We start from the raw sequence: 11,816 nt of genomic DNA, 5'->3' as shown, positions 1-11,816 counted from the left end.
CTCTGTAAGTCCACAACCGGTAGGCTTCACTATTTTCCAGAACTGAATAAACTAAACTTCTCGAGTCAAAAAGTCCCTACAACCTCACTTAGGAGGTATTGATAGGACTAAATTACACAAGCAATAATAAAAGAAAGAAAGAAAGAAAAGAAAATAAGCTACTTACCTTATGCTACTTTTCTTATGCTTTTCTTATACAGGTTTAGATTCATGAAAAAAATAAAATAAAATAAATAAATAAATTTATGCTTTTTGCCACATTCCGAAATGATGTGATTAGAGATTGCCATTGAAACATTAACAATTTGGGGGAAAAAAATTACCATTTCAATATTGATCATTTTATTATTACAGTGTCTGCAGCTGGAACCAAAATGCAGGACATTGGAGGCAGAATGAAAGAATAACAGCATTTTAATAAAAATATAGAGAAAGGTACAAAAACATGAGCAAACACGAGAATCTACAAGGAAACAAATGCAAATGAGGAGCTTATGTACTTGATTACAGGTGGCTGAAGAACAGCTGAGAATGGAGACCAGGCAGGCAGACTGAGGGAGAGAGAGTAATGACACAAGAGGAGCAGAGAAACACTAAAAAAGCACTGCTCTAACAGGAAGAATAGCAAAGTACAACTAATAAACAAACAAGAATAAACCAAGCAGAAAACGTCAGGCTGAACTAATGAGATCAAGACTGAGCATCAATAAAGATACAAACACAGAAAAAGAAAACCCCCAGCCCCTGGATATAACAGATATACTCCATAATATTACAAACTTTTATGTCAAAAACGTACACTGACTGGTATCCTTAACCACTCAGTATGTGTCCAAGCTGGGTTAATTTTCACCCTGTTCCCGTTGTTTCCACTCCCTGCAACACTTTCGGCACAGTCATTGTGTAGTAAGAGCTGATAAGAGTCAGATAAGAGGGAATCATTTCCCGTTTCTTTAGGGGAAACCTTAATGGCTCCGTTTGGTTGGTTTTGTCCTGCCGCAATTGAGTATTGGGGCAAAAATGTCCATACAATGTAATTTTCCTTTTTATAACCATGCTCTGTAATGACATTACTTTGCTTTCTTCTTTGTTCCTATCATAATTACTGTGCCCGTACACTGTCCTGAAAGCCTTTTATGAAAAACAACTGTTTGAAGTATAACTGCAGTGGAAATATAATAATCCCTTAGATTTACCTGCATATTGGACCAGGCATCCCAAAGTATTTATGCCCCTTGAACTTTTCTGCATTTTGTCAAATTACAAACACAGACTTGAATGACTTTTATTGGGATTTTATGTAATGGTCCAACCCAAGGTAGTGTGTTAATATGAAGTGGAGGGAAAAAGAAAAGTTGTATTTTTAATTACAATAAAATGTCAAAAGAGGTATACGTTTGTAAATAATATCCAACAACCAATTGAGTTCAGAAGCAGCATATTTATCTCTTTAAATAGTCTCCATTTGAATGTAATCTAATCACAATTTTAAACAAAATGCATTTCCTCAACCTCAGAAGTTTGTAAGATAATTTTATTGAACAAACTGCATCATGAATACCAAACAGCACAGGAGACAGGTATGGGATAATGTTTTTGTAGAGTTTTAAAGCTCAGTTAGAGTACAAAAATATAACCCAAAATTTGAATATCTCATGGAGCAACCATGGAGCACTGTCCTGTCTGTCATCCAAAAGTAGAAAAAGTGTGGGACAATTTCAAACCTACACAGACACGGCCGTCCATCTAAACCGACAGGGTGGGCAAGCAGAGTCTTCAACAGAAGAGCAGGCTTTGGTAGCTCTGGGGGAGCTGCAGAGATCCACACCTCAAGTGGAAGGATCAATTGCATGCCATGTCCTTTAAATACCAAAACATTTTAAGTTAAAACCTGGCATCCTCTGTCACAAACCTGACTACATCATCTGTCAATATTAGGTCATTTAGCAAGACAATTCAAAATATAAAGCTAAATTAATAAGGAAATGATCCACAAGATCCAACATCAACTCTTCTTTAATGGACATCGCAAACCCTCACACTATAAACTTTTAGGTTGAGCTCAATACAAAGGGATGCAAGAAAAAAAACAGGACTCTGGATAACCTTCAGACACACAAAGAGTGAGTAATGTGGCAATTTCTTCTTCAATCAATAAATGTACTTAAACATACATTAGATTAAAAAATAAATACAATAGTTTTACAGGAATGACCATATGTTTATTTTAAATATATACTGGTGTGTTGTTATCAGTTGTGTTAATTGTTAATCAAATGAATAAAATATAATAATGTCAAAACTAATCTGGAAATTCCTTCCCCTGACTGCTGGCTGATTGAAATTTATTTTACCATTAAGGCAGCTGAGCAGGTGATTAATAAAAAAATAAAAACCAGGTGATTAATAAAAAAATAAAAACTAAGGGTCCATGTATATGTAAATATAAATTACATGTGTGCCAGAACCAAGGACACTTCCCTGTTTTTTCTGACCAAATCCCAGTGTTTTTGACGAGGTTACGTTGACCTTTCATGCTCGCCTGCTGTCCTCGTAGGCAGACAGACACATTCATTAGGCACGGCTCCATCAGCCGCAGATCTCTGGCCGATGCTGCTGCTCATTAAAGCAGAAAGCTGCTTTCACGAACGAGCCGTAAACAGAGACGGAACAAAGACAGAGGCTGGTCGGAAGGATGTGGGGTCGGGAAGATCAAGAAAGCTGAGATACCATCTGGAGCTGTTTGCACATTGAATTGAACATCACTATTAAAACTGGGTGATAAAAACCAACTGGGACAGGGATGAACACGAGGAAACTCTTTCTCTAAAATAAAAACCTTGTACTGTTTCACAGCCCTGGCTGCTGTTTGTTTTTGTCGCTCCTTCTTTTTATGAAGTCGCAAATTTGATGTCCTCTCTTTGTATTGACAGTAATATCAGTAAACAGCCCATGTTAAGGTCGCATTCTTTTCAACAAAGTCATTGGATCTTTTACATCGAGTAGATCTTGAGAAAAAGCTTTATGATAAATGATGAACTGCTGATTTAAAATTACTAAGGAAGATGATGTGATTTGTTTTGGTCCTAAGTGATTTATGTGAATTTGTGCAACATAGAATCCCACAGATCCATTAATCGCCTTCTACTTTGTTCTTCCTCGCACACACCTCACTTCAAATTTATTGGTATTACAATCCACAACAATTTTATTGAGGCAGAGAATAACAATATAACATCTTTCCCTCAGCCTGTCTCTTGTCCTTACTCTCATTTTTTTTTTTTTTCAAATTTGATGTTAGGTTTAACTGGGTTTAGGTTGAGTCTTGTGGTGTATTGGAATGGATGCTGCACAAACAACTCCATCAGATGACCAGTTATATAAATATTTCTACTATTTTGTGTCTAAGAAAATGCAATTACCCTGGTTGTCTCAGGTGAGAAATGAATTATATCAATCATAAGTGAGGGTATTGCATTATCTACTCCATGTGGCCTTTCCAGATTTATGATGGCTTAGCATTTTTTCATCCTAGCTCATCTTTATTTCAGAACGCCAAAGCTTTTTTTTTATGTGATAAAGATAAAATATTTAAAGACAAGAGATGAATAGTGCTCATAATGCAAATGAAAAACCCTTTTGCTCCATTTAAAATTACATCTGCTACAATATGGAAGAAAATTATACACTCAAACAGAACTAGATTAAAAAATGTATATGATAATTCTACAGGAATGACCACTAAACCCTGTTTTTGTTGTTATTGTTGGTAGTGGTGTTTATATTGATGAAGGTGTGGGAATTTAAAACAAGTACATTCAAAAAATACAATAGATAACAAATAGTATTTAATTTACGTAATAAAAAGGCAAAATAAATTAATCTCCCTTACTCTTTCACTAGATATATATGGAAATGATGTTCGCTGTGCATAACACTACGAATATGAATGTTCAAAGCAATACAACATAAAAGTTGTATTGCTTTGTAACATTGCTTTGTGGACTCAGACTTCATAGTTTACTTCTCCTTTAAAATTAATGAAAAACTGTCATTTTGTAGTTCCTTGGAAGATGTGAGCAGCATCCAGCGGTGTAAACGCGTGGAGGCTTACCATTCGCTCACAGGATTTAAGCTGCTTCGTTGCTTGGCAACAGGACCCCGCGGCATCTTGGGAGTTGTAGTCAATACAGGGTTTGGTCCGTTTCACCAGTCCCAGGAAGCGGGAAAGATAAAGCTACATATCCCAGAGTTCTACTGTTAGAGACAAATCCCACCCCTATTTGAACACGTGACTGTGTGCTGGCGTGAGCTGCAAATAACACTGCTTGTTGTGCTTTGTGCTTGCAGTTTTAGCCTTTTTATTGTTCTTTTTGGCGTGTAGCTGCTCTTAAAGATGAGGCTGCAGTGTTTGGTGACGGCGCTTTGTCTCGGTGTGGGTGTCATGGCTGGGAAATATTCTCGGCAGGTGAACGAGCCCACGCAGAGTGATAGCGATGGGCAGACAGCGGAGTTCAGGATAGCTAAACTCAACCAGGTGTGGGAGAAAGCCAAACGGGTACGTACCAAGAATAAGTTGCTATCTGCACTCTTGATAAAGCAACACATTTCTGTGTTCTGGTGGAAATGAATAAATATTGAAGCAGCTTAAACCTGACGTATTATTTTGCCCGTAAATCTCATAGCTGAGAGTACAACGGTCTCAAGAATCACAATCTGTTTAATAATAAATGAATAGTGAAAAGCAGTGGTGGGAAGTACTGTACTTAAGTAAAATTTTCGTGTATCTGTACTTTACTTAAGTAGATTTAATAATGGATACTTTCTACTTTTACTCCACTACATTTTACAGTATCTGTACTTTCTACTTCACTACATTTCTACAAAACTGTCGCGTTACTCGTTACATCCAAGTCGCGTTGCTCTTTTTTTCCGTTAAAATGTGAAGTTCAGGGACGTAAGGTGGCGCCGTAAAATCCGAGCAATATCTAACTTACGTGTCTGTTGTCACCCATCGCCTCCACCTTTACTCGCACGCGAAGCTCTAGACATGCGCAGTGGTTTCCTCTGAGCGAGTCTAATCATCAGTAATATAATAGCGCTACTTAAATTGATATGGCTACATGTAAAATCAGCAGCGCTTCGCTTTCACAGACGGTGGGGACTTCGTCCAACTTTTAGCGTCACTTGGAAGGAAAGCTTAAAGAAAGGTAAGATCTGTGGACGTGATGCTAGCAAAGCTAGCTGTACTGACGTAGACACACATGTTGCATCTGCGATGAAAAAAAGTTGTCATTCATGCCCTGAATTATTGTGTGGAGGTGTTGACTGAGGTGTTGCAAATATGGGACAACGCTGGTACATTCAGGAACGATCCGATTCTTCTGGACGGATCTTTACTGATTGCATTTATTTAAGCTCTTAAGTATTTAATAACTAGTTTTTTTATGGGAATGTGGATCTTTCAGATCAATTTGAGAAGCAATTTTGATAAGTAAAAGTTAATTTTTTGTGTCACGTAGCGCGGGGTGCTGGTCTTGACTTGGTCTTGGGTCGGTGACCTTGACTACAACTCTGCTACTGGCTCCTTGGTTGCCTGTCCTCTCCCACCCACCTTCTTTCCATCCACTTTCTGTTGGATTTCTTTAAAAATAAAAGCCACTAGTAGCAAAAAAAAAAAAGTGAAGTTCATGTTATGTTAGGACAGGAGACAAGATGTTTCCATCCCTGAAAGTATGATGCATAGAATCACATAGTAAGTAATCACATACTGTAAACATAATAAAAACATGCTTTATCTGTGGCATTGTTCATTAAAATGGCACATTTCTAATGTATTAAAATTAATACGATCGGGACACTTAATGATATTAGCGATTAGGTAATCCATTCAGCAAGCACTTTTACTTTTAATACTTAAGTATTTTAAAAGCCAGTACTTTTTTTACTTTTACTTAAGTACAAATGCTAATGTGGTAGTTTTACTTTTACTTGAGTACATTTTTGTCTGTGTATTTGTACTTTTACTTAATTACATTTTTGAGTACTTTCTCCACCACTGGTTAAAATAAACTTGAGGGTTATTCTCACCTCAAGTAAATTAGCACACGGGAGACGCAGTCTGTTACTCCAATTTCTCTCAGCTTATGAGAAACTGCAGAGCAACTGGCAGCTCAGAGTTCCCATACACCACATACCGGTGAAACACCGTTACTGCACCCATCATCTTTAACCCCTGTTAACAAGTAAAATATTATTATTATTATTATTATGATTATCATCATAACCCCATAAACATTTAAATGCTCCTTTTTTACTTTTTTTTCACACACCAGTGGGCATCACAAGAGGTTTGTTTGACTCATAGACCGGCCCAGGTCATGTTGTGGTTCCCCTGACATTTGCTCTATGCCTGTTAGGAGATGGAACCCAAATAACAAATAAAAATGGGTGGGCGGTAAGTGGAGGGGCCAATGGTTCCCTGGCCCCTCCTGTTAAGCTGCGCAAATCACTGCCAGTTCAGACTTGCGGGAATAATGCATTTAGTGGCCACAGATTAATTTTTTTTCAGAGCGCATGCTCACTGCGTGCTATTTTTACCCTTAGCAACAGTTGCCATGCTGCTGACAATGATGTCATCAGCATGACGTCAAATGATGTATGTGTCATGAGGCCCTTCTGAGGATGACTTTATGTTGTCATAGAGTCCATGACATCACCAACTGATCAGTTAATTCTCTGATCAGTTACCACAAATCAGTTAACAAGTCAGTCAACTCGAGATTCATTTGGACGTTTTAGCTCAGCACAATAAAGATGAACGACGAAAGCCCACAGAGAGAAATGGATGTGAAACCTAAGGTTTCTTTTTGGACGAAAGTGAAAAAGACATTGTCCAGCAAAGTTCATCCTGGTCAAAGAAGCCCAGATTACAAAAAGAGAAACTTTCTCAGTGAACTTTTGTGGGAAGTGATTGAAAAGGCTGCAGATGGACCAACTCTGCATCTTGCCCGACAAGTCTTTGAGGAACAACATAGCAAAATTTTGATCTTACTTTTGAGAAAAACTGGAGATATAAATGTGAATGTACTCTCTGAGGTTTCAGAAGAGCTTGGTGAAAGGATTTTCCAGAGTCTTGCGAGAGATGCATTCCACTTTGCCAGTGGACTGCATTTAATCGCACTACTGGAACACCCAGAAGGACACCAAGTCATCGTGGAAAAATTCAAAAAGCACCTGGAGAATCCTCTTCCTCCAAAGAAAATGTTAGCGTCTACCAAAAGAAAGATCCGAAAGACTTTTTTTCCAACTGAAGACTTGTACGCAGATGAAAACTGCCTGAGTGAAGATTATACTCAGGAAACCATGGACCCTGAACAATTTTTGAGGGACGCAAACAGGATGGGATTCAGACATGGAACAGAAGAAGAAAGGAGAGTTATGGTTCAAAATATTCTTTGGAGATTGATTTACAAGTCCAGTTACAGATCTAGCTATGGGCATTACAAAAGGAAGGACACCGAACCGGTCCAGAGAAGGCTTGCTCCAAAAATATGGAAAGAAGTCAAGGATATAGATTTTGTCTTTTATGACAAAATGGAAAAAAAAGCCTGCCGAGACATCCTGCAACTTCTCTGGGGCAATGAAGACGCAGTTAGAGAACTGCTCTTCAAAATGATCAAAAGCAACAACCCAATAGTGATTTACAAGGTTGTGGAATGCTTTAAAAGAACCCTTGCACGACCACGAAAAATCAATCTCAAAGACACCTTTCTTCAAAAAGCATGGGGCCTCATCAAAAAGGCTGCGGGTTGTGGAGACAATCCAGACGAAGAAGAGAGGCAAGAGCCCACCAAGAGTGGATCAAATGTGTTTAGTCCACACTTAGCTGGGCCTCTAAATTTGGTCAACTCAGAGGTTGGTACTGACTTGGACGAGTCAGGGCCCGTCCCCGAGTCAGGGCCCGTCCCCGAGTCAGGACCCGTCTCCGAGTCTGGATCCGCCTCCGAGTCTGGATCCGCCTCAGAGTCTGGACCCACCTCAGCGTCAGGACCCGTCACCGAGTCAGGAACCGTCTCCGAGTCAGGATCTGCCTCAGCGTCAGGACCCGCCTCAGCGTCAGGACCAGCCTCAGCGTCAGGACCAGCCTCAGTGTCAGGACCTGCCTCAGAGTCAGGGCCTGTCACCGAGTCAGGACAGAACTCTGAGACGGGACCGACCTCTGAGACGGGACCTGCCTCTGAGACGGGACCTTCCTCTGAGATGGGACCCGTCCCCGAGTCGGGACCCGTCTCCGAGTCGGGACCCGTCTCCGAGTCAGGACCCGTCTCCGAGTCTGGATCCGCCTCAGAGTCTGGACCCGCCTCAGCGTCAGGACCCGTCCCCGAGTCAGGATCTGCCTCAGCGTCAGGATCTGCCTCAGCGTCAGGACCAGCCTCAGCGTCGGGACCCGTCCCCGAGTCGGGACCCGCCTCAGCGTCGGGACCTGCCTCTGAGTCGGGACCCGTCCCCGAGACGGGACCGACCTCTGAGACGGGACCGGCCTCAGAGACGGGACCGGCCTCAGCGTCAGGACCCGCCTCAGCGTCGGGACCGACCTCTGAGACAGGACCGGCCTCTGAGACGGGACCTGCCTCTGAGTCGGGACCCGTCCCCGAGACGGGACCGACCTCTGAGACGGGACCGACCTCTGAGACGGGACCTGCCTCAGAGTCGGGACCTGCCTCAGAGTTATGACCTGTCTCTGAGTCAGGACCTGTCTCCGACTCACGACAGACCTCTGAGTCCTCATGCCTAATCTCACCAACGTAGTGACACCTTGTCAGAAGTGTCAAAACTGTTCCTCAGCAGAACTTCGCAACTTACCAGAGCGGATGATTATGGCCTTAAAGATTGCTTGCAAGTTTTCAATCTGAGAATACCGGAAACCTTTAGTCATCCGTTGTTACAGTGAGAGCAAGACGGGTAGATTGACCCGAAGAATCAGAATTGGAGGCCGAGGGAACGATGGCCCACTGGGAGGCTAGAAGGGGTTCGAAGAAGGAGAGAAGGTGGGGGGCTGACGTATCGTTAGAGAGGTGGGGGGCGGGGGAAGCAAAGGATTGAACGAAGGAGAGACATTGAGGGGGGGCTAGTGTACCATGAGAGGAACACTAGCCCACCGTCAATGTAGAGATAGATGTGAGGGGTCAAAGAGGGTGGGGCCGGTCTAGCGTACCGTTGAGTGCTGGGGGGCGGATGAACGGCAAATTGCAAGAAGGGGAGGAGGTTTGGCTGTAGAAGGAGGGGGCGAAGGAGAGACATTGGGGGGGTTAGTGTACCATGAAGGTACACTAGCCCCCCCTCAATGTAGAGGTAGATGTGAGGGGTCGAAAAGGGTGGGGCCAGTCTAGCGAACCATTAAGTGCTGGGGGGGGCAGACGGACGGCGAATTGCACGAAGGGGGAGGAGGTCTGGCTGTATGTAGAAAGAGGGGGGCGAAGCAGAGACATTCGGGGGGGCTAGTGTACCAGGAGAGGTACACTAGTCCCCCCTCAATGTAGAGGTACATGTGAGGGGTCAAAGAGGGTGGGGCCGGTCTAGCGTACCGTTGAGTGCTGGGTGGGGGGGGGGGCGGCCGGTCAGCGAATTGCAAGAAGGGGGAGGAGTTCTGGGTGTAGAAGGAGGGGGGTGAAGGAGAGAATTAATCCCCCCGATCCACCTATAAATGTTATTTTATTTATATAATTAGGGCTATTGTAAGCAAAAATTTTAGTAATCGCGTAATCTATCGATTATTCTTACTATTAATCGAGTAATCATATAAAAAAAACTGACGAAATAACGAATTGGTAAATCTGGCATAACAGCAGTGTTACTATCGGATATCAATATCAGTCCAATTTTTCATTTTTGAGCTTCCCTAACAGATACTTTTTTGTTGTTTAGAAAACTAACCTGTAATAATAACAACTCATTTTCTAAGTTAATCTGAGAAAAAGTCATACAAAAATCTAAAATTAATTTCAATTTAATAAAAAGAGGCAGGCTCACAAATACGCTTATTAAAAATATCTATGATCCAGCTTTTAGTTTATGTAGTCAGTCAGTAGATGAGCTCTCACGTTGCCCCATACATGTCAAGCTTTGAGTTTGAGAATATGCGAAATGTCACCTGAAGTGGTGGTGGGCCATAATTTAACAGTTTATGTTAAATTATGGGGGAAAAAACCTAAATTATGGAAAAATTCTGCTGAAATTCCATAAAAAACGAGAACGTGTACTGACAGAAATTACCAGGACATTTCCCTGTTTTTTATGGAAAACTTTGAAATAAAATACTGTTAAATTACGGGAAACTTCTGATGGAAATTCTATAAAAAACACTGAAAATATCATGGCAGAGAATTACCAGGACATTTTCTGTATTTTTTATTTTTATTTATTTTTTTCAGAATTTCCATTAAAAAAAATTTCCATAATTTAACAGTTTTTATGTTTTGATTGCAGAAACCATTCTGCAATCAATTTGCAGACTTTATTTTGCAATTTAAGACCATAAATTGACGTCATCTAGTCTTTATAACTAACCTTTGCTATTATATATTAAGAGCTAAACATATTCTTGAGCTTGCTATTGTTTATCTTCTGTACATCACAACTAATTTATTGCATTTTACTATACAAATTTTCAACGTATAAATTAAATGTAAAGCAATTTTGACTCTAGTCTTTGAAGTCAAATAAGCAGTTTTGTTAAGTTATTACTATAAGATGGAACATAAAAAATTGCTTTTGAACATGAAAATCATAGTTGTAAACAGGATCAACATACTTCAAAATAAATGCCGAAAGTCTACCATTATTTTTATGAAATACAGGTATAAATATTTTGTTAAAATCAAATGCTACATAAACCCAGCCGGTAACACTTTATTTGAAGGCAGGTGAATAAGACTGACATGACACCGTCATAAACATCTGTCATGGACATGAATAAGTTTTCATAAATATTTATGACTGTTGTCATAAAGCGTCATTCAGTAAATCATGACACTTTTAATACAAAGTTGACATTATTGAAAATGTCTTTGTTTTGACAACTTGACATTAATCTAGACAAAATGATTAATGATTGATTAATAGTATTCAGCAGGTTGTTTTCTAATGTATTAAAATTAAATATGATCGGGACACTTAATGATATTAGCGATTAGGTAATCCATTTAGCAAGCACTTTTACTTTTAATACTTAAGTATTTTTAAAAGCCAGTACTTTTTTACTTTTACTTAAGTACAAATGCTAATGTGGTAGTTTTACTTTTACTTGAGTACATTTGTGTCTGTGTATTTGTACTTTTACTTAAGTACATTTTTTGAGTACTTTCTCCACCACTGGTGAAAAGGCTTCAACGCTAATTTTAGCGTTGTGACAAAGGGGGGTCGGAATGACATTCTCAGCCACATTAGCACGCGTCTTAGTTTGACATTGACATAGTGTTAAATGGTTAACCCTCCTATTATGTTGCGGGTCAAATTGACCCATTTCAAAGTTTAAATTTTTTTTTAAAATGGAAGTATTTTTTCTGCATGTAACTTTTTCTATTTGTCTTAATAGGTGCACTCTATGTATAAAATGAAAATGGTTCATTATACACATTTGCAGCCCCCCCTGGGTCTATTTGTTACATAGATACTGTTCGGGTCAATTTGCAGTCAAGTTGAAGGGTAAAAAGGTTAAAAAAAATGTCCAATTCTATTTTTCTTTGCACCTATGAGACATATTTCACCACACACACACACACACACACACCGCGTGCACGCACGCACACAAACCC

At 40.2% G+C, this 11,816-nt stretch overlaps 1 protein-coding gene across 1 annotated transcript in view; it reads left to right on the top strand.

Annotated features, from left to right (window-relative positions):
- Positions 1-4,284: 4,284 nt before the first annotated feature.
- The window catches only part of lrpap1 (low density lipoprotein receptor-related protein associated protein 1), a 21,137-nt gene continuing 13,605 nt past the window's right edge, over positions 4,285-11,816 (top strand). The window contains exon 1 of the mRNA XM_008408386.3: positions 4,285-4,558. Coding sequence (XP_008406608.1) covers positions 4,397-4,558 — 162 coding nt within the window. The 5' untranslated portion in view covers positions 4,285-4,396. The remainder of the gene's footprint in view (positions 4,559-11,816) is intronic.

The sequence above is a fragment of the Poecilia reticulata genome, chromosome 1 (genome assembly GCF_904066995.2).
Source record: "Poecilia reticulata chromosome 1, P_reticulata-male-v2, whole genome shotgun sequence".
Taxonomy (NCBI): Eukaryota; Metazoa; Chordata; class Actinopteri; order Cyprinodontiformes; family Poeciliidae; genus Poecilia; species Poecilia reticulata.
This window is presented reverse-complemented; position numbering and strand designations above follow the sequence as displayed.